This window comes from Pseudopipra pipra, chromosome 17 (genome assembly GCF_036250125.1).
Source record: "Pseudopipra pipra isolate bDixPip1 chromosome 17, bDixPip1.hap1, whole genome shotgun sequence".
Taxonomy (NCBI): Eukaryota; Metazoa; Chordata; class Aves; order Passeriformes; family Pipridae; genus Pseudopipra; species Pseudopipra pipra.
The window spans coordinates 3,978,676-4,001,736 of NC_087565.1; the positions used below are offsets into that span (position 1 = coordinate 3,978,676).

At 49.3% G+C, this 23,061-nt stretch overlaps 2 protein-coding genes across 5 annotated transcripts in view; one reads left to right on the forward strand and one right to left on the reverse strand.

The window, feature by feature from the left end:
• The window catches only part of DNAJC5 (DnaJ heat shock protein family (Hsp40) member C5), a 31,848-nt gene extending 19,116 nt beyond the window's left edge, over nt 1–12,732 (forward strand). For 3 of the 4 annotated variants that reach the window (XM_064673967.1, XM_064673966.1, XM_064673968.1), the window contains exons 3-6: nt 1,520–1,656; nt 3,947–4,160; nt 5,077–5,248; nt 5,951–6,119. In XM_064673967.1, the coding sequence (XP_064530037.1) occupies nt 1,550–1,656; nt 3,947–4,160; nt 5,077–5,248; nt 5,951–6,054 (597 nt within the window). In that variant the 5' untranslated portion in view covers nt 1,520–1,549 and the 3' untranslated portion in view covers nt 6,055–6,119. Of the gene's footprint in view, nt 1–1,519; nt 1,657–3,946; nt 4,161–5,076; nt 5,249–5,950; nt 8,547–8,578 lie in introns of those variants that run through there. The other variant, XR_010434832.1, reaches the window with a different exon arrangement.
• Nucleotides 12,733–14,348: 1,616 nt separating this feature from the next.
• LOC135423840 (corticoliberin-like) lies at nt 14,349–14,741 on the reverse strand. Its single transcript, XM_064674479.1, has one exon. The coding sequence runs from the start codon at nt 14,739–14,741 to the stop codon at nt 14,349–14,351; it is 393 nt and encodes a 130-aa protein (XP_064530549.1).
• Between the last annotated feature and the right edge of the window lie 8,320 nt (nt 14,742–23,061).

The following is a 23,061-nucleotide window of genomic DNA, read 5'->3' on the forward strand; positions in this document are numbered from 1 at the left end:
CGTTCCTGAAATATGTTTTTCCTTTCACTGAATCGGATTATGCCTGAATAAGTGAGTTGTTTGTATTGTGTCTTGCAGCACTCAGTAATTTTCCTCCCATACGGAGAGCTTTTGGTACTGAATGGTGTCCTTGAAAAGAAAATTCTCTCCTTATCCACACATTCACCTTCCAGATTTGGGGTGCAGTGTGAATTCTTAGCCAGAGCATTAGAGTTTAGACCTTTTATTATCAATAGTAATAATTTATATCTTCTTATTAGGCTACTTTGTATTAAACTTGGTAGAATTGCCAAAGACTTCTTGAAGGAGATTAGATGAGAGTTTGGTTTAGGTGGTGTATTCCAGTTAAAACAACTGGACATGGAGCAGAGTGTTAAATGAATGTAGAGTCAGAGAGGCCAAATATGGGAGAGAATGAGCAGCAGGGTCTGAGCTGAACAAGACAGTGGTAACATGTCTGTCCACATCCTTGTCACCTGGTCACCCTTGTGTGGGTGAGACAATTCCCATGTGTTGGTAGAAGCAGAGCTGTGGTTCTGTGAGGTGTGAGGTCACAGCTCCACCCAGGCAGCACAGGGGGGGATGCCTGAGAGCGTTGCTTTCAGCCAGCCTTGGGAAAGCTGGAGTTATTAAGTTTGTTATATAAGACATAGGGTTAATTTAGAAAAGTCTGGTGCTTTAAATATCTTTTTCAAAGGCTGCATAATCTGGTGTAGGCTAATTGTAATGACATAATCCAAAAATAGCCAATAGTCTTTTCTTGGATGCTCATCCTGGCTGCAGTTCTGCAGCTAAAGAACAGCAAAGCTGATCTCCTCAGGATGGGAGGGGACATAACCAGATCTGTCCCTGCCATGGCACAGGGGACACCTCTGGGGTCTGCTGTGTTTGGATGTAGAGCAGGAGGTTAATCCATGTTCAAGTAGCATGGGTTTAACTAGAATGCATGTTAAATATTGGATCCTGAACTTTAAATTACAAGAGGGGAGATCTCCATTTTTCTTCATGGGATGCACAGGCCTGGGCACACTGGACTTTTCCTAAGGATTCTGTTTGACCTGGTGTCAGTGATAAGATGGGGGATTGGAGTTTGGGAGGTGTGGGGAGGTTTGGGGGTTTTTGTTAAAATGTAATTCATTGTTTTTATAGATATTACCACAAATAATCTTCTTTCTTAATCTGAATATTAAGAAGTATCTTTAGGGATGTGTTATGCAGTATGTAGCTATAGCTGTACCTCAGCTGTTGATTTGGGCTTTTTGGAAAGAAGAGTTGAATATACACAGTGTTGATTCGGGATGCCTGGTGTTGTGCTGAAAATGTAGTAGTTGTTTTCACTGGTAATTCACTGAGTTTTGTAACTTTTTACCTTCCACATGTATGAAGAGCCATTCAGAGCACATTTAAACCTTATAAAAGCTGTATTTTCACATGCAAACCCTGGTTTTAAGGATGTTTTGATTCATGAGATCTGTTTTATTCTTTGTTTAAGCATTTTTTAATCTTATTGTTTTGGCAGGGGCCGGTTCTCTCCTCAGGTTAGCTCAAGATGGCAGACCAGAGGCAACGCTCGCTCTCTACCTCTGGGGAATCCCTATACCACGTGCTGGGGCTGGACAAAAATGCCACTTCAGATGATATCAAAAAGTCTTACAGGTAAAAGTTTGAGTTTTACACCTGTCCCAGTAGCACAGATGGCTTTATTTCAGTATTCAACAGATGGTCTATTTACACAGGGGCCTGAGCTGGTATATTTAGACCTTTTGCAAGAAAAATATGTTAGAAAAACAGGTGAAAACTTGTTTGCTTCTTGCAAAACTTGGCGTGAAAATGTGCTTAGGCTTTTAAATTTTTCCATCTAAATTCTCAATTTCCATCTAAATTTCGGAGCTGAATTCTCAACTATGCAGTGTCATTCTGAAAGGTCTTTGTTTAAAGTTGAATAGAATTTTAAGACAGTGTGGTCAGAGTTAAACTCTTCCTGTTAGGCAGCCTTGTGTCTGGTTTAGAGGGAGCACAGATGGGCAGAACTGCCTTTTTGTCCATCATTTGAGTGAGGTATAGATTAAAGATGCAAATAAGGATGTAAACCGAGTAGCAACACTTACTTTTTCCTAAAATTCCTTTCCAAATTCCCTACTCTTTGTGGAGTTACTAGTTTAAAAGAGGATTTTTTCTTTATTTCTTTTCGTAAAGAGTTGGACACATGAAATGGCTTCATATTGAGCAGCTAATAACAGAAAAAGTGTTCTGCAACATTCTCCCTTTCCGTATTCCCTGACCAAATAAAAACAACAAAAAAAAGAGTTCTGTAACATCCTCGCATTCCACATTCCCAAAAAATCTACTTAAATGCAATTGCTGCTCTGTGACAAGTGGCAATGTGGATGGAATTACACTAGGGGTCAGCATCACCTTTCCATGAGGATATTCTTTAGCAAAATTGTTTTCTTTTAGTCTTCAACTTTTACCAAACTTCTCCCCTTTCAACGTTACATTTGTAATACCAGTGGCAACGACATAGTGAAGTCTAGGAATAAGCTGGGTCCCCAGATTCTCAAAAATTAGCTGTATGTTCCTAAAAATTTCAACTGGAAGTTTGAATCAAGCAACTGGAAAATAATCTTACCTTCTTGGGGGAAAGACTGCAAGTTTTTCCTTTGGAGGAACAGCCCCACGAGGTCCTGGGGTGAACTGTAGCTGCTTCACACTTACCTGAACCTTCATCTCGTCTCGTTTCCTCTGCTGCTCCTTTGCAATGTTCAATCTGAACATCCTTTGCTGGCCTGGGGGCTCTGGGGTTTGTGTATGTGTAGGAAATGGGAAATGAAAATTATTTATCTATTGCAGCCTGATTAAACCCTTTCCAGGTTTATAGAAGTTCCCTGTAATTATAAAAACTGTGATTATTTCAGCCCTCCCTGAGGCTGGGGCACAAGTGGCAGCCATGGACGTTATTCCCCTGAGCAGCATCGTGTGCAGTGGGAGTGTTCCAGGGGCCATTCAGTTTTTCACATGCTGTGAGATACTTGCAGGCACATCCAAGGCACATCTTTATTTTATGTTCTGTCTAAACATTGCCCCACTGCAAAGCTGGTGTAGAATCCTCTGCAGGCTCCTCTTGTGTTTCTCAAAGGTGTGACTTTGTGGTACAAGAACCTTTTGTGGTGGAGAAGAGGCAGCCCAGAGTTCCGTGTCATTTTTGTACCGGGGAGCACATATTTTCTGTTTCTAAGGAGGTGCTTGCCCAGTAATTTCTGCTGGTTTCTGTAAATAGTCTGGGCCATGTGAGAACTAGCACATTTATCAATGCTTAATCTGATTTTTTTGTTAGTTGTGAGAGATCTGGCCTGATTAGGGGAGGTGTACGTTGTGATTTCCTGATATCTCGAAACTCCGAAGCGTTTTCTATTCTAGCAAACCTTGAACTGAAAAGTACTTTGTTCCTGCACAGGAATTGGTGAATTAACCACAAGTGATCGTCTGTTCTATTTTTGTGTTCAGACACTGCAGAAGCAGCAGTTCAGACACTGTTCAAGTAGCTTCTATTTACTCTTTGGTGCTATACCCTAGATTTGTGGTGTGGTTTTTTGCTGTAGCAGGAGCAAAACTTACTGGTGGAAATTGCTGGAGCTGAGGGTAAAAAAAAAAAGCACAGCTACTTTTCTTCAGTGTCTTTTTTTTTTTCTGTTGGATTTCTGAGGGTCAAATCCAACAGTCTGAAGTCAATCCTGTGAGCTAAGCTAGACACTGCTGTAGCCTTTTGTTATCATCTAAGGAAGAATCATCAGGGAAGTTGAATCACAGATGAAGGAAACATGAAAGTCTCCCTTGCGTGGCAGGCTACGGAATTAAAAAAAAACTAAATAAAAAAAAACAGGAACCCAAATCCCAGTTTTTAATCTATAACGATCTCTCTTTTTTTTTTTTTTTTTCCTTCCTGCAGGAAACTGGCATTGAAATATCATCCTGATAAAAACCCTGATAACCCAGAGGCGGCGGAAAAATTTAAAGAGATCAATAATGCCCACGCAATATTGACCGATGCCACAAAGAGGAACATTTACGATAAGTATGGGTCTCTGGGGCTCTATGTAGCAGAGCAGTTTGGTGAAGAGAATGTGAACACATACTTCGTGCTGTCCAGCTGGTGGGCAAAGGTAAATAAAAGGGCAGGGAAGTTATTCTGGGTTGGCAAAGACTAATACAAAGACTTATGTTACTAATTGAAGCTTCCATTCTAGTGGAATTATAAGTGATGAGGATCTGGGGGGGTATTCTCTGGTAATATCTGCAAAATAGTTTTGCAGAATGAGTCCTGACTGTGAACTTGAGCTCACACAGGAGAAGTCTGCTTACATTTCATTGCATGGGTGCATTTTTCTACCCTTGGCCAGCATTGCCTCCCTCTCTTGATTCCCCTAAGTAAGGGAATAGTTATATCCCTGTGCTGGTTTGATATCTGTAAAATCATTTTTTTCAAACAATTGTACAGTGACCTACAGGGAGACTTTAATTTAGCCCCGTTGTCACTGTGATAAGCACCCGGCAGACCCGGCTCTCTTGGAGCTGCCTTGCTCATACTGGGAGCATCAAACCTCAGTGCCCTGAGCTCCCAGCCACGTCCACAGCCTTGAGCTGGTCCAAGTCCCTGCTGAAGGTACATCATGACCTGTGCATTAGCCAGCACAGGTCAGTCTGTGTCAGGGACATTAATGCAAGCTACAGTCTGTTCTGAACTGTTGTGCCTCTGGGTTTTAATACAGATACAGTCTTAGACCTGTATGTTCTTCCAGATGCAGCAGAATAAATAGTCCACTTAATCTAAATTGTAGGAATTCTTCAAGCAAACCAGGTTGTCAGTATTCACCTCCATGTAAAATGGGGAGAGTCATAGTTTTGCACATAGTTTTAAATCTTTCTTGTTGATGAGATAATAAAGCTGTAGCTGGTGACTTCTGTCTCTGCACTGCTGTGTTTTTGCTCTCTGGTTCCATATCCAAGTCTCACAGACTCCATGATCACGGTGCAGTAGGCACAGGTTATGACTGTTTCTGTGTTTTCTATCCCTTGCAGGCCTTGTTTGTGTTCTGTGGGCTCATCACAGCCTGCTACTGCTGCTGCTGTCTGTGCTGCTGCTGTAATTGTTGCTGTGGGAAGTGTAAACCGAAACCTCCCGAAGGCGAAGAGCAGGAATACTATGTCTCTCCAGAGGACTTGGAGGCACAGTTGCAGTCAGATGAAAGGGGTAGGTGAAAACTGCTGCTGGATGTCTGAGATAAGCATCAGTCCCTGCCAGTCCCATCAGTGAGCTGGTGGAGGGATCAGCACAGGTCTTGGGGTGTGGGTGATGAACAGGGAGTGTTTGTGGCACTATGTGGGTGACACTGACACTGGATATAGAGTTGCTGAAAACTCCCAGAGGGTCTTCACTGAACTTGATGGGATCAGCTTCAGAGCAGTCAGTGACCATCATTCATCTTCCTTCCACATCTCTGGGGGTAACATATGGGCCAGACGTGTGTGATTGGAGAAAGGGGGTGTCAAGGCAGCTTGAACTGCGTCAGGTGTAGAGGAGCTGGCACTGCTGCCCCAGTAGCTCTGTCTGACGCTGTTCAGGTATAAAGCTCTTTCTGTAGAATTAAACCAATAGTTAAAAAAAATTGTAGAGCCTTGTGTAAGCTCTGATGACATTTTTAATGGGCACAGCTGAAGGTGGGTGAGGGTCAGCTGCCCTTGCAGGGAGAAGGAAATATGATAAATATTCCACGTGTAGACTTGAGTCGAACGCTGTGTGTGCACTGAAAATCAGGGAATTAACAGCACACTCTCAGAGCAGCGTGAAACGGTGTTATCAGAGCACTGCAGGGAGATGTGACTTGTGCTTACCAAAACATACAGTGCTGTGTTTGTTCCTTGGTGTCCTAAGCCTTTTGTCTTCCCTTTTCAGAGGCCTCAGACGCACCTATTGTGATACAGCCAGCATCAGCCACAGAGACAACCCAGCTCACAGCTGACTCTCACCCCAGCTACCACACTGATGGATTTAATTAAGTTAAGGAAACACTGTCATTAGAATGGATAAAAAAAAAAAAAAAATAAATACATGGCCAACTCAACACTAGAATCATGAACATTAGAAGTAGAGAATGGGGAGGGGGAATAATTCTGCCACAGTAAGAAGGCAGCTTTCCAACCTGCCGAAAATATTTTGTAATCCCTTCAGCCTTTTGTCACCTTTCAGTGTCGTATCTCGATGATACGTGAAGTGCTGTAGCATGCAGTATTTAAAGCAGTTTAGCTACGGTCTTATTTGTTTTCCTTTCTTTTGGTTTTTATTTTCCCTGTTTTTTTTTTTTTTGTATAGCATGTATGGAGTTATGTTCAATGTCTGTGGTGTAAAGTATTGAGTTGTCACAATATCAGTGCGATGGAGACATTCTGCATTTTAAGCAGCAGTACTGGCCTAAAAATTAGGTTCAAAAACCGTCACAGAAGTCACTGTTCTTCTGTACAGCTGAGCTCTCAAAGACCTTTAAAAGTTGAGGATTTTCATTTGAGTGCAACAAACCAAGTCTTTCATTCCTCCTATTCCTGCGTTTTTATCTAAGCAAGTTTACAAAGCCAAGAACCAAAAAATGCCAGTCCTGCAGAGCTGGAGTCCTCTCTAATGCTGGTTTTCAGCTTAAATAAATCTACCTTGAAACATAAAAAGGGAGAGATGCCAATCTTTGAACAGTAAATTGAACAGCTCACTGTGCGTGAGGCGATCTCCAGTGACAATGGAACCAAAACCAACTGGGAATGGGCTCCTGTGGTGGTGGCAGTGAGATTTTAACTCCAAGCACAATTCTGTTTTGGTTTGAGTTCAGTTGTTTTCCTGAAATGCTAAAGACCAAATAGTGCAGCTTTGTTTCTGAATGCATGAGAATCTTAAAGTGAAACTGGTTAATTGGCTCTCACTGAGGAAGTGAGTAAAATGCAGGCAACATCAGAACTGTTTTAAAAAATTGGTTTGTAAAAATTTGTTCTGATAATTTGAGATTTTAGTAGACAAATGGGGTATTACCTGTCTTTTTTTAAAGCTTTTGTAATACACTAACCCTTTAATTTTCTCATGAACACCTTTGTGGAGTACTTAAATGGATTTTTAAGAACAAGCCACCTTTCTTTGTGTTTATATTGTATAATTTGCACATTGTCTTGCATTTAGATTTGTTTACACCAGTGTTTTTCTTTTCCTCAGAACAACTATGTGGAAACCACTAAAAGGTTTCCTGTTCTATTTTGAAACCAAATCAAGTCCAAATTCTGCTCTAGTAAACCATGGTTTATTGAATTTAACTGTTAAAAAGGTATTTTAGGCAGCTGCTGAGTTGCTGGTGTATTTTGTTGTCAGTAATCCTGCTTTAGAGGATACAGAATCAGGATCTAGAACAGCTACAGAGAACCCACCCTTGGCACTTTGAGCGGGTAATTACGGCCTCGTTAGTTTTTATCATTCTGCTTTTTATCACTCTACTGTCCTTTGCACCCCCGTTTCTCTATTTTGTTTTTCCCCCTCTTTCTGTGGAGGGGCTGTTGGCACCTTCCCACTGTATCTGCTGCTCCAGGGGTTACTTGGGAGCAGCGTAAAGCTCTGTTGGTCTGTAGGAAAACCACCAGGATAGGACAGGGACTCTCCTGCCAGAGAACCATTTGGAATATATTTTCCCTCTGTCTTTGCATGAGCAGCAGTGATGTAACACATAAAATCCACCGTGAAACCCTGTTAAACAAGCTGGATAGGAGAAAATGTTCTTAACACGGTCTCAGTGCTCAGTGAGGGATGTTTGCACACCCAGACTTCGCTGTAGCTGCTGGTAGAAGCACGTTTGCCTGCATGGGAGCTTGGTGCAGATCAACATGCTTTTAGTACCCCATCAGGCCCCCAAAATTCCAGAAAAACCCCATGACTTTTAACTAATGGCTTGATTTCAGTAGCACACTCCTTAAGTCATTTCTTCCTTGCCCGAGGTCCTTTTAGACCTGAAATGTGGTAGTTTACTGCAAGATACTTTTAACTTTTTCTGTCTTAGGTGGCCTTGAGGACATTTGAGTATGATTTGGCTTGAGGTCCTTATTTAATTAATGTCTTTGTTTGACCCCATGGAAGGAAAAGCAGTTTTTAGGCTTACACCCAACTTTTGATGGTCCTTGTAGATTTTGCCTGAAGCCTGTTCTTGATGTAGAATCGCAGGCTGGAATATGCTTGGATATCTGTAGGCTTTGTCCCTAAACACTCGCTGGTTAAAATTGCCCTTGACCGTGCAAATTGTGTTCTTGGTAAAAAAAACTAAGGTGTTGGGGATTTTTGGCTTTGTAAATGAGTGTGGCTGATTGGAGAGAGCTGGTGAATGGGGAAGGGAGTTACAGTCCCTGTCCCCGCGTTCATCTCGGCAGTAACACAAAGCTGGTTGTTGTGGAGCAGCTTTGCCCCATGTGCTGGGGGCTGGTTGTGGCTGTTAATTTGGAATAATCCTCTTATTTCTTAACCCCTCTGGGCTGTTTCCATGGAAGCAAGGAGGCTGGTGGGAAGTTGTGGCTCCAAGGAGGTGTGGGACACACCTGGAGTCGCTCTGCAGGCTCCTGATGAACCAAAGTATGGGCAGCACGTGAGGACCAGAGGTAGCACCATTATCCGTGGGGAAAGATGACATCCAAGATAAATCTACAGTTTTAGTTCTTTGCTTAGCAAGGGATGAGTTTGGAGAGAGACTGCTTTCCTGTCAGTTGTCTGTGGGTGGTGTGTGAACAGGAAATTAGTCTGTTACGTGCCAGAGTGATGTTAGATGATCCAAGGGAAACTACCCTGAGATCCCAGTTACAGAGAATGATGGAAAAACATAATTCTACATGAATATTCATGTTTTTTGAAGCTGTTTAAAGTTCGCCAGTGTTACTGTCTAACCTCTTGACTTTAGGATTGTTGTGTATTAATGAAGTTCTTGAACTATGTAAGGAAGTGATTTAGACATTCCTCCTTTAAAGCCAAAATCATGTAATTGGAAGATAAGTAGATTAATGCCCACTTTTCCCCTCTTGGAGGGAAGGTACAAGAGTACCCTGGGCTCTAACATGAGTTACACTTAAATATGACCAAGTGGAATCCTAGTAAATGTAAAGTTATATCGGGAATCATGTTTTAAAATCTGGTGGAGCAGCTCAGACAGGAGGTCTGAGCTTGGGCAGGTGGAGCTGCAGTGTCCCAGCACTGCGTCCCTGACCTGGCTTAGTGCAGAATGTTTCCCTCCAAAATCAAACCTGAGCACTGTCCATCTCTGTCCAACATCTTGCCAGAATCAAAACTTGAGCTTGGATTTTATTTATTTATTTGTTTCTTTAAAGTTGTATCATTTGTACGAGTTGCCTGAGCCCTCCGTTTTCAGTCGTTCAGCCAGCTCCGTCCAGCTCCTCCAACCTCTCCAGCACTGATTTCCTTAGCACTTGTAGCTCAATCAGGATGAATCCTATCTGGAGAGCTGGTGTTCAGGACCACTGACTTTATCCCTGAGCTGTGTTGCATGGAGAGTCATTCCTAGCTTAGGCTGAGGAGGGAAAGCTGCTGCCGAGAGCACTCGGGTGCTGTCTGTCCCTCCCGGTGTGTGGAACTGCTGGAGAAGGAGGTGCTGGATCTGCCCTGCCCGTCCTCCCTGGGGATGGGGGCATCCCCAATGCACTGTACTGGAGGGGCATTGCAGCCCTTAAATGCCAGTCTCATTTTGTTAGTGATTTTTGTAGGAAATTCTTAAATATTTATCTGTATATAAATTTATGTAAGCCTCGGTGGCGTCCCGTAGGGTGTCGGTTTCTGCTGGTCCCATGCAGTGACGTTTTAGAGAAATGTTCCCTTTTTAGTCTTCTTTTTAGATTTGTAAGCTTTTTAAACTGCTTTAGATATTAGCACTCCTAGTGTTCTTACAGTGGGATGCTCTTGGAGGTTTGGAGGAGCAGAACTGAGGAGTGCTTGGGCACAGAAACACCCAGTCCTGCAGCAGGGCTGCGGTCAGGGCAGTGCAACTCTCCAACCCCCATCCTGTCAGCCTGGAAACACCCTCACACAGGTGTAACCAGGGCAGGAGCCTGATGGAAAAGCTATTCCTGTCCCATCCACGAGACGATTGTGTGGTGTGGCGGGACACCAGTGCACTTTGGGGGGCTGTACCAGGGCGTTTGTACCACACACACTCCGTGAGAGAGGCACCTGCTTCTCTCACCTACTTTGTGCCCTTCGTCTGTCCCTGTGCCCTTCAGTCTTTTGCCATTTCTGGATAATTTAGGAGATTTGTGCTGCAGGTTTTTTGTACCCAGTGTACCTGTATCTTGGCATCATGTTTAACAGGTGACCCCAGCAGGGTGGTCAGGGCGGCGTTTGCAGCCCCCACCTCGTGTTAATAATTCCGGATGGTGTTTAAATGCGCGTTAATCTCGGAGCACTGAGCTGTAACCCCCCAGTACTCGTGTTTGTAGTGTCAGGTTGGTATAAACTTCACATGCTTCATCATCTGGTGCCGCTTCTCTGTGTTCTAGTGGAAATCATCTAGTTTGTAGTGTCTCATTGCACCAACAGCTGCTTAAAATCTCTCAAAAGAATCATAACCGGTAGCTCACCAGGTGGCAGGAAATTTGTCAGTGTTCAGCTCCCACAAGATCCGTTGTCTGCTCCATGAACTGCCTTGGGAGACTTACTGGGACTATCTGGGACTTGGCAAGACTGCAATTCCCATGTCCTTCTAAGAAGACGCTTTCTTTACGAGGAGAAGCCGCAGGAGGGAACCTGGCTGTCCTTGACGTTTGCACAAGCCAAATGCCAGAAATCTGGAAGACAAACTTTCATTATGCCAATGTTACATGCACAGTTGATTTTGGTATTAAAAGGATAGATGCTGGAAATTCTGGTGGTTATATATATATATATATATGTATATGTATAGAGGAAGCTCTTATATAAACTGGCTGTTCATTCCCGAGTGCCATTGTCTTCTCTGCTCCCTCTCCCCACGGCCAGCCCTGTGGGTGTGCTCTTGCAGTCTGTGAGCGGTTACTTGTCAGACCATTCCAAAAATTTAACAATCTGCTTGAATTCCATGAGCTGCCCCTTGTCCTGGCCCCCTTTGCCTGCTCCAGCTTTCCTTTGGAGGAGAGAAGGGAGACCTGGCAGAGGGCACAGGGGCAGCTCTGGAGTGACTTGGACTCGTGCAACTGGTCCGTGGGGTGTTCAGATGTGGTCAATGTGCTCATCACTGGAGCTGGGATAGAACACATTGATTTGGGGTTTTTCCCTGGTTTTCACCACGTTGGACTCCCCGGAGCGGGGCTGGGTGAGCTCACAGAGCAAGGTCCATCCTGTGCTGAGGGCTGTGCTGCAGCATCACGCGTGTGTATGTATGTATATATGCACATATGTATATATTTATACAACAGGTGTGCACCTAGGACTTGCTGCTGGTTTTAATTTGGTGATAAAAATGTGAAATTTGGCTCAAAGTACTGCTCTAAACTCAGCCAGACAAGTGGAAGGTGTGTTCCTCTTTTGTGCTTCTTTCCTCTCAGCTGCAGGAAAACCCAAACCAGACCCATAGGGTCAAGGGACTGCTGAGGACACGGAGCCTGTTGTATAAATAAATGGGTCACACAAGTGGGAGAAGCACCTTCTGCTCCCCACGCTCTGCTCGGGTGAGTTCCCACGTGAGCAGTGTGGTGTGTTTGCACGGCCGGGCGCAGTCCCTCTGCTTGCACGTTGGTTCTGTAAGGACTTGGAGTTACTGAAATTCCTAAACCTGAAGCTGGCAGTGATCCATGTGAAGGCACAACAGTTGTGGCCAATGTACCTGTGAGTCCCACCACGTCCCCTCTACACATGCTGGGTGGAGCTGCTGCCGCCCTCCTCCTCCTTCTCCTCCTCCTCAGGCCGTTCCTTCCAGGGGCTGTTCCTGCCATGCAGCACACCAGGGGTTCCTGCTTCACAGCAGAAATGGGGGAATACTGGGGAGATTTTTACTGCTGGCACCTCTGAAGTTCTGTTTGTGTCCATCATGGTTGATGAACTCCGAGTTTGCCAATTCCAAACGCGCTGTTTCCTTGCTGGATGCTGAGCCGATCGCTGTCATTCCTTCCTCCCTCTCATCCCACTGTCGCCCGCCAGGCTGGGGCGGGGTGTGGATGGGTTGGTTGGTGTCACTGCTGACATCCCAGGCGGTTTATGTTCATTTTGCATGTGAGCAAGGCCCTGAACTGTGTAATTCCTCATGGGTTTGGTTGTCCCGGCCTCCTTACGGAGCTGGCGGGAGCTGAGGGCGCCGGGAGAGGCGCGTCTGCGTTTGCACTGCACTTCAACTCGGGTGGGGGGTGGGGGTAGGGGGAGCCCATCTTTAAAAAAGGAAAAAATAGTTAAAAAAAAAAAAACAAAACAAAAAAAACCAAACCCACCACAATCGAAGTATAAATGCATCTGAGAAGCAATTATAATATAGACATATATCTATTTTGTTATGTTACTAAAGGACCATACTTTGAGTTGTCTGTAAGTAGACGTGGCTGTCTGAACTTTGTGGATTGTAACACTCGATACTACTGAGCTCCTGTACATACCCGCAGCGACGGCAGAAGGAATTATTTTCTGTTTTAGCATGGTAATTTGTGTCTTGTATGTCCGAATATAAACTAAAATAAAGATTGCTAAGTTATCGGAAACCACTGTTGTAAAATAAATGTTTTCAATGCAGAAATGCCCACCGGCTTTTTCTTTCCACATCTGCACCCTGGAAGTTGGTGCGAGAGGGAGAGACTGTGGGACATGGAGGGGCTGGAGGGGAGATGGGAGAGGTCACCTGTCCCTGGGACGGGCACACTGTGTGGGGTTGGGTGCAGGGTCCCTGGGGCAGGGAGTGCAGTCACTCCCCTCTGCCCCTCCTGCACCTGCCATAGGGTCCCAGCTGGTTCTGAGCCTTAAAAGCCAAAGATCTTCATGTGGTGCAAAAGTCTGGCAGGTATTTGGGGTATAAGTGCAGGTTAGAGTTGTCAGGTGGGGTGAGAAATTGTTTCAGGGCTGGGGAAGGGGGCAGGAGATGTCTGACTGACCGGTAAAAACACCCTTTTTTGGAGAAGCTCAGGTTATTGGACAGTGGTTTTGCTCCTGGTGTCACCAGCAGAGAGACTGAAGCAAAGATGAGCAGAAGATGTGCTGAGGGTGCTACAAGACTGATGGAAGCCAAGGTGGGAGCCAAGGCAGCACAGACCCATCCAGCCACCCAGGCCTGGGGGAATGCAGGGCTGCTCCTGCTGGGGGTGGCACCAGCATCTATTCTGACCTGCACAGCTTCACTACGATCGTTCATTTTGGAAAGATGAGTTCCATGTTTGATGGAGGTGAGCAAAAAATCATCCTGTCTAAATTTGGGGTTGTCTGGTCGAATGGGTCTAGTGGAGGGTTCCATGGCAGGGTGATGGAATGAGATGAGCTTTAAGGTTCTTTCCAACCCAAACCATTCTGGGATTCTGTGACATTGTGCTCTTGGGGATCACGGGAGCCCCAGGACACTTTCCCTCCTTCCACAGTGACAGTCAGTGCCTGGGAGCCCTCCCAGACCCCCTTCAGCCCCGTCGTGCCCAGCAGCAGACCCTGCACAGGCTGGGGTGGGAACAGCCGCTCCGAGCACGGGGCTGTGATTGCGGGAGGGGGATTGAGACGCTGGGGGGTGTGTGTCCGTGCCCCAGAGAGGACACAGAGTGGGGAGGGAGGGGACAAGGACCCCTTGGGGGGCCTGCAGTGCTCTTGCTGCCAATGCTTTACATGAATGCTCATCTTCCTCTGAGTGCTGCCAACCTCAAACCTTGTCCCAAATCCCCAGCTGCGACACGGCAAGGTGCAGACTTGCTGCGAAGCCGGGAAGCGGCGGCTCTCTGAGCCGGTCACAGGTATACTGGAGGAGGAGAAGCCCTGGCTGGGTCCCGGGGTGCAGCTCCCAGCCGGGGAGGCACAAGCCGCACCGCTCGGAGCTCTAATTTATGTTGTTGCTTTTCACCCAGGGATACATCTGGGATTGCTCCGGTGTTTGGGGGGAGACCTGGTTTGGTGATAGGTTCATGACGGGAGGAGGATACATAAAAGTACAACAGCAGGGCAGGTACGAGGGTGACTTTAATGCACAACAGTGACACGCGGGACGCAGTGACAGGGACCCTGCCAGGCAAGGTGGGGGCTCCCTGGGCACGGCTGCAGCCCTCGGCATTCCCCCCGTTCTCTGCTGTGCCGTGGCGTCTCGCTGTGGGGTCGATCTCCTTCATTCCCCCCCTTCAGCGACCGTCCCTCATTTTCCTATACTCTGCAGCAAGAGCTTATTGCTGAGTGCCTTCTGGGCCAGTCTCTCCTCCCGGGACATCTCCAGGAACTCGCGCAGGAGGTGGAAGGTGAGATCCAACGAATTGGGTTTGCCGTCTCGCCTCTTGCCGGTTTGCAGCGCCCGCGGGGCTCGGGGGGCCGGGGTGGGCTCTGCCCCGTGAAGCTGACACAGTCTTTGGGGCAGGGGATGGGCGGCAGGGACCGAGGGTCGCGGGGCGCCCATCCAGGGCTCCCAGGTGGCTTGGGGGGCCAGGGTCAGCCTGCGGGATGGGCCCCGGGGCCACTGCAGGGGTGAGCAGGTCTCCGAGGGCAGGAAGAGCAGGACGAGGACGGAGGCAGCCGAAATCATCCTGACCCGCATCGCAGCCACTCCGGGGCCAGACGCCTGTAAGGGCAGCCCCCCCACACCCCGGACCCCCACATCCCCCTGCTGCGGTTAGGGGTCACTCCACGGGCTTCACCCCATGGGGGACCCCCGCCCCAGGGATGAGATCCCCTGGGGATGGAGCCCCCCGGGACGGGACCCCCACCCCCTCCGATGGGAACTCCGCCCCCCGTCGCTGGGACAGGATCCTTCTGGGGACAGGACCCCCACGCAGGCTGGGGCCCACCCACCTGGGGACGGGACACCCTTTCTCCCGGGATGGGACACCCCTCCGGGCATGAGACACACGCGGCAGCTGGGATGGGACCCCCCAGGACCTGCGAACCCCCTGCGACGGGACACCCTCCCCCACCCCGGGATGGGACCGTCCTCTCCCCGGGACCGGATATTCCCGGAGTCGGGACCCTCCTCCTCGGGCCGGGGCTCCCGGGGCGGTGGCTGTCCCGGTTCCCGGTGCGTGTCTCACCGCTCTCCTCCGCTCCGCTCCTCCCGCAGGACGCGCCGCTCCGCGCCGCCCGCACCCGCGCTATATAGGGGCGGTGGGAGCCACGTGATGGGAGCGGGGCCGGGATCTGTCCGCGGTGCTGAACGGGGGGACAGTCGGGGGGACACGGGGGGCAGTCGGGCATGCGGGGGGTGGAGAGTCTGGGGGAGCACTTGGGGGTACACAGGAGTGCGTGGGGGTGAGATTCTGGGGGGACACGGGGATACGTGGGATGAAGAGAGAGAGAGTCTGGGAGAGGGACACGGGTGTTCATGGGCGTGTGAGTCTGGGGGTGCGTGGGGTGATTGTTTTGGGGGGTCGTGCGGGTGTGTGGGGCGTGCATGCAAGAGGGTACAAATGGTCTGAGGGGTGTTGCTGTGCGTGTCGGCGGTGGGGGGGGGATGTTCAGGAGGTGGGAGGGGAGCCCGGGGGCGTGGGAGAGGTGGGGGGTTGTGTGTGTGAGTACATGTGTGTGCATGACAGACCCTCTGTGTGCGACAGGGGCGACTGGGGGTGCAGCAGGACCAGCTGGTTGAGCCCCACGCTCCCACATAGCACCAGGATGTGTTTCCTGGCACTTGGACCCTGGACACCCCCATGGAGACCCCTGGTCCCCTCAGGGTCATGTGTGCCCACGGCAGAGGGGCACGCTGGGGCACAGCCGTGTGTGTGGGCTCGGCCTTGAGCTCTACAGCCTTTCATGTCGCAGGGAAAGTTTTCCTGATGGCTCCTCTGGCAGTTGTTTGGGAAAGGCAGCTCTGACTCCTTCCTGGCTCCTCCCAGTGATCCCTCTCCGGCTCTCACATGAAAACTTCACTGCAGAAGTGAAATGCGCTTCTGGAGCACAGTTGACCCTCTTTGGCACAGCACAAAGGCATGTTCTGCCCCTGGCCTGATCCCATCACAGACACACACTTTGGGATGCCTCCCAGAATCCAAGGGAACTACACGAGGGATTCATTTGCCTTTCCCTCCCTCCCTGACGGCACCTCCATCACCTGGCCCTCAGAGCTCAGAAATCACTTCTCTTTGCAGAAGCACTGCTGTATCTAAAATTAAAATTCCCTCATGAGGAACAAACATTTCAAGAGAAGGGGAAAAAAACCAAACAAGCCCACATTAAGTAGAACTTGAATGAATGGCAAGAACCCCCCCATCCTTCTCCATGGCAGGAGCCACCCAAGAAAACAAGGGCTCTGCCACGTTCTGAGGGTCACTGGGAAGGGCTCAGGGGCTCTGCGGATGTGACAAGTGGGGGGGGGTCTCCTGTGCCCCCCCAATTGCAGAATAACTCCAGCAGCAGCAGAGCGAGCACTGGGAGGGAAGGGGGTGGGGGAGCAGCTGCCTCCCGCTGGCTTTGTGAGCTTTGTGAGCTTTGTCAGTCCTTTTCTTCACTGAATCATTGAGATCTGCTGTCATTTCCAGTGTTCCACCTGAGCCCACTTCTCCCCCCTGCCCCCCACGCCTGACCCCGTGCTGCCCCCCACCCTGACACTGGTGCTGAGCCTGGCCCTGCTCTCCTGCCAGGGACCCTGCCTGCAGCTCCCAGGGCATCCCCCAGACCCGCTGGGGGCTGAGGGCAAATGAGACCCCCAAAATCCCAGGAGGAGAAGGAACTCCAGGAGAAGGCTCCGCCAGCGGCTGGATCCCAGCGCAGGGGAATGGAGCTGCCTTCCCTGTGCTGCCCAGCTGCTCATGGGGGCTCCTGGAATGGTTTTGAATCACCTTGAAGTCAGGTCAGGACTTGGTGGGTGCTGGTGCTCCCCTGCCTGGAATCACCTGTGGGGCTTTGGGGGCCACCTTGGTTTGAAAGGAGAGAGCCAGTGGCTCTAGGCAGGGATTGCTGCTCCTGCACTAGCATCCACATGGCCAGGAGCAGACACAGAGGGAGGCAGCTCAGTTCATCCCTTACCCCATGGCCTGCACTGGGGCTGGTAACTCTTCAGACCGTTTATCTTTAGGATTAATCATTTCATTGTAGGAAAGACTGATTGCGACAAGTGTGTCTTGTACTCGTGTTTTATTTAGGAAGCTCAACTTGGAAAATTAAAAAAAAAAAAAAGCTATATTTTTGTGCTCCCTTCATAAATTACTGACACATCCAGCGCTGACAGGCCCTGTGTGCTGCCTGGGGATTCATTATCGTCACTTTTGGGGCTGTAACTGTCTCTTCCTCTAGTCAGGAGTGTGAGGGGCGATGTGTTAATGATGCTTTCAGGGATGCCAAACTCACCCCTGGGCTGTGCTCACTGGCGCACAGAGGCACAGATCGGGGTGGGAATCGAAGAGGTTCCTAATTAGGTATTTTTAATACTTGGAGCCTTCTCTCTCATGAACAGCAACTCACATGTGGCAGCTGCTGTGTCACTGACTGTGACAGCTTTGGCACTAACGTGCGGCCGAGCTTCCAGCAGCTTCTCCTGAGGAACAGGTGGGATTTGCTGGCCACTTTCCTCCCTTTTCTCCCTGGGGAGCTGACACGAGCCCTGGTCCTTCCCCATCCTCACAAACAGCCGTGCCAGGGTGCAGATGAAGCTCTGGTGCCTCCCTGCTCCCCGCTGCGCTTCTACATGTGCTTCCCCATGAGCAGCCACGGGGCCGGTGGGGGCCGGCGCTGCCCGTCCCGCTCTGGAGAAGGCATCTCATGGGCTGACGAACCTGAGATTGACCCTGATGTTTCACCATTCTCAGGTTAGACAGTCCTCGAGGTGCCCCTCGCCGAGGCAGCCGCCAAACCCCCAGCCGTGTGCCTTGTGCCCCACACTGTGTACTTGCCCAGACCTTCCAATCTCTGAGGGATTTGGAGGAGACAGCAGAGAAGCAGCCCCTTGACTCTGGTTTTATGGTGGTGTTATCTGTGGGACCTAACCAATCCTCTCATATCACCCCGCATGCTCCCATGGAATCACGGAACCACAGAACCCTTTGGTTTGGAAAAGCCCTTTAAGATCACTGAGTTCAACCACTCCCCCAGCACTGCCAAGCCCACCACTAAACCACGTCCTAAAGTGCCACATCCACACTTTTAAATCCCTCTAGGGATGGTGACCCCACCACTTCTCTGGGCAGGTCCAGCCCTCTTCCAGTGTTGGACGACTGCTTTGGTGAAGAAATGTCTGTAATATCCAAGCTAAACCTTGGCAAGCGCAATTTAAGGCTGTTTCTTCTTGTCCTGTCACTTTTTTCCCTGGAGAAGACACCGACCCCCACCTGGCTACAACCTCCTTTCAGGGAGTTGTATGGAAAAATGAGTGTTAAAAGCCCATCAATCAAAATGAGTGCACTAAGTAGAAAATCAAAAGGAAAGGTTTTTCCAGTTCGTCACTGACAAGCTACATGCAAGGAGTGAGCCAGCCTGGAAAGCTGTCAGCAAAAGACACAGAGGAAGGAAAACTGTGATCCATTTTCAGTCCCTTTCTAGATTTCTTGCTTCGTTTGGGTCCTAATACCCACTTGTGTGGTGTGCACTGAGCCAGATGCAGCTCTGGGTAACCCCCACAGTGCCAAGACTATTCAACAGAGTGACTCTGGATTTTCCTGGGAGCAAAGGGAAGAAAAATCTTTCTGGCAGGAGCACAAGTTTTGTGTGACTACAGCTCAGCTTTACCTTCTCCAATACCTCAGCTGGAAATCTGAGTGGCTTTGGGGAGTTTTAAGCTTTGTATTATGGGCTTGGAAAGATGAAAAAGAAGAGGAAAAACACAAATAGAATTAGTTTCTCAGAGCAAGGTGAAATTTTAGCGAGTTTGGGACAGAGAATAAGGTAGTGGCAGAATCCTCCCAACTGGCCCCAAGCAAACAGTGGAAAGTACTCTCCAGAATTATCAGGAATCATTTGCAGAAGGAGAAAAAGAAGGTTCAGGGCAGCGCCTGCCTTACCTGCGAACCCAGAACCAGCTCCCCTGCTCTGCTGCCAGCCTTGGCGCCTCTGGCTCACTCTCCATCCCGCTGCCACCCCCCTGCTGGCTTTTATGGCCTTCCTTGTCACCCTGCTGAGCTGAGCTGGGCCACAGAGAGCTGACACGCTCTCTGCTGGCTTCCTGTTTGCTCATCGAGCGACTGTGGTAAAATTTCCATTACACGCTGGACAGGCAGGGCGGCAGAGAGAAGTGAGGCAAAGAAAGAAACCCCAACACTACTCTGTGTTTTAGTGGTTCTCTTGACTCGTTTGAAAATGAGAAAGTGCTGTTAGATGGAGAGGGAGGTGAGGAGGGATGCCCTGGGTGTGGGAGCTGCAGACCATCCTCCAGTGCCCAGTCCAGCTGCTCTGGCTTCCCTCTCCCTGTCCCTGAGGGGTGGAGAGGTCCTGCTCCTCAGTTCAACAAGAAGACTGTCCTTCCCACCCCACCCATCAAAAAAGTGTTTTCTAAATGCTGCTTCTCTGAACGGAGTTACAAGGCAAAGCCCCATCCTGTCCTGACCAGGAGCTGTGGAGTTGTCTGCATCCCATTCCACCCTAAAGCCACTCCAGCTCAGACAGCAGATCCTCCAGTGTGGCCAAGCCCAGACAGGAGAGCCTTGTCTCACGGTTTCAAGAGAGCAGATCTGGAGGGGAGCCATTTATTTTTATCTTTCGTTATCCTTGGTGTGTGCAGAAGAGTCATTTTGGCTGTAGAACAGAGGAGAGCGAAGAAAAAGGTGGAAAACTGCCTGCTGTGAAAATACGGGTGCTGTCAAAGGATCCAGGTCCATCTGAAGTGATGTCTCTTGGTCTGGAGGGGCACAGCCCCATGGCAGAGGGTTGGAATTAGATGAGCTTAAAGGTCCCTTCCAACCCAAACCATTTTCAGATTCTGTGATTCAACAAATGTTAACTGGAAATTTATTGTCATGGGGAAGGGCACCTTCTACTAGACCAGGTTGCCCTGAGCCCTGTCCAACCTGACCTTGAACACTTCCACGGATGGGACAGCCACAGCTTCTCTAGGTGACCTGTGTCAGTGCCTCACCACCTTCACAGGGAAGAATGTCTTTCCAATATCCCACTTAACCCTGCCTTCTGTCAGTTTGGAGCTGTTCTCACTTGTCCTGTCACTCCAGGCCCTTGTCCAAAGGAACTGAGGTCCAATAAAGTCTTTTAAATGTCTTGGGTGTTTATAAATGCCTCTTTGGTGAGTGAGCTTGGCCAAGGATCTCTCTAGCAGCAGACAGTATGAAGGTGCTGCTGAAAAATTTTCCAGTAGCACCAGGTAAACACGTTTGTGTGTAGCGTGTTGGATATATCAGCTTGCATGATCACTGTGCATGACACTCCTCATAGAACAGCTTCAAAATACCCCGTTTTCCATCCCTGTTTCGATACTGACTTTTGAGAACCCGCCTCTGTGAGCAGAGCAGAGTGTTTGATGCCAACAGCCATTCTTTGCAACAAGTCTTCTTGTTTATAATACACGGAAATTCAGCATTATTTTAACAATTGGCTAAGATTGTTTCCTACAGAGCTGTGGGCTGGAGATGCCAGGTCCAGAGAGCTGCAGCACGTTGCTCACGCAAACTCAGGCCAAGGAGGTGGCCTTGACAGCACAGCCCACTCCTGCAATGAATTGCCGAGTTCTCGGATGAGTATTGGGGTGAGCACCCAGGTTTCAGCCCACAAGTTTTGCCTCTTTCTGCCCAAATGAGAAACAAGCAGGTAACAAGTTCAAAAGGAAAATGAGTCGTTTCTTCTGACCCATTGATCCCTGGGCTTCTTTCCAGCCCCACCAAGCCCACAAGTGGAGCAGCTGCCAGCACTGAAGCTCCTTGTACGGTTACCTCGGGCAAGGAGAGATTTCATCTGTTTCAGAGAAAACTCAGCCCATCTGCTGCAGAAAGAGAAAACAGAACCTGAAAGTCCTCTTCTCAGGTGTTCCTGCCTCGAAATGACTGTGGTTGCTCTTTGATGGTCAAGCAGACATTGTTCGCCTTTTTTGTCTGGTTTTTTTTGTCGTTTTTTGTTGTTTTTTTTTTTAACTGCTCGGATCTATTTTTGGTGATGAGGGGATGGTGCTCAAGAGGCTCTGCCATGGGTCAGACCAGTCAGGGTTTGGGTCACTCCACATGCCAGGCAGGAAATCAAGCACAGGCAGTCCTGGTGCTGTCGAGAGTGGGGGTCCTGGTGGGGGATGTGGGACCCCAATGATGGCAGGGGGCTGCTGAGAGTGGGGGTCCTGGGCAGGACCCTAATGATGGTTGAGAGCTGCAGGTGTTGCTGGGAGCAGGGATCCTGCCATGGGAGGTGGGACCCCAGTGATGGCGGGGGGATGCATCTGAGCCCATGGTATCCTTGCGATAGCAATAAATGAAATACTTTTGGGGTTTATTTTTTTTTTCAGGCTGCTTTAATTGGACAGATGGAAGCATGGGTTGCAATGAGAAAAAAGGAATTTTTTTTCTTTTTTTTCAGCCCCTTTCCCAAGTGTCCCCATGTTATGAAGGAGGCAGTGGGGAGGGTGACCATGGTGTCCCTGTATGGTGTCCCTGTGTGCCACATGCTCCTGGCTGGGCTGGTCAGCAGCAGGTGGGATCTGGAGCAGTGTGTGTCTGTCCTGGTCAGGGTCTGTGGACCGCTGGGCTTGGCTGGGCTCAAAACCCACCACGTTTGCCCTTTTTTCCACTTAAATCATAGCGTGACCCTTGCGAGGCGGTTTGGGCTGATGAGGAGCTGCATCCCCCACCCTGCTGTGGCACAGCCCCACGGCCTGTACTTCTCAGAACATCTTAGATCAATATCTTGGAAAAAAAAAAAAAGAGCGTTTTTTGTTCTGTTTCACCGCCCCAGCCCATGGCCGGCATGGCCGGGGGTGGAACGCTGCCTCCAGCTGAGGGGACAGCGAGGCACAGGTGGAGGGAGGGAGGGAGGGAGGGAGGGAGCCGCCCACCACCCACACACTGTTTCCGACCTGGCGTTTGCTACCAGCAGTTTGTCGCAAACAAAATAAATTCGGTCTGCTAGCGCCGGTAATGGTGGGGTGAGGGAGAGGAACATGGCGGGCTGACAGGGAGGGTGACGGATCCAAGATGGCGCCGTGGCGTGAGGGCAAGGGCGGCGGCGAGGTGGCCACCTGGGGTGGAAGCCACCAGCCACAGCGTTTGCTGATGAATCAGCCACGGCTGCTTTGAGCAGGGCAGGAAGGGAGGGATGGCTCCACGTTTTCCAGTGGCAGGAGCAGCCCTTGGGGCGGGAGGGGAGGGAAGGTGCCATGTTTGCCAGTGGCGGAAGCAGCTGCCCTGGGGGAGGCGCTGGCATGGGCATGGGGTTGGTTTGCTGAGGTAAAATAATGAGGCAAAATAATCATAGAATACGCTGAGTTGGAAGGGGCTTATCAGGAACAGAGTCCAACCCCTGGCCATGCACAGGACACCCCAAGAAGCCCACCATTTGCCTTAGAGCCTTGTCCAAACCCATCTTGACCTCAGGCTGAGTGGTGGCAAACCTGGGTTTGAGGGGTGAAATGGGGATGTGCTGAGGCAAAATGGGGATCTGCTGGGGGGCAAAGTGCAGATCTGAGGAAAAATGTCGACCTACTGAGGGAAAGTGCAGATCTTCTGAGGCAAAATAGGGACCTACTAAGGAAAAATGCACATTTGATGAGGAGGAAGTGCAGATCTGAGGAAAAATGTGTCTCTTTTGGGGGAAAGTGTTCATCTGAGGCAAAACAGGGATCTGCTAAGAAAAAATGACGACTCCACCATTTCCCTGGACAGCCTGTTCCAATGCCTGAGCATCCTCTAGGTGAAGAAATTTTTCCTTATGTCCAATCTAAACCTTCCCTGGTGCAACTGTTTCCTCTTGTCCTGTTGCTTGTTATCTGGGGGAAGAGACTCACCATG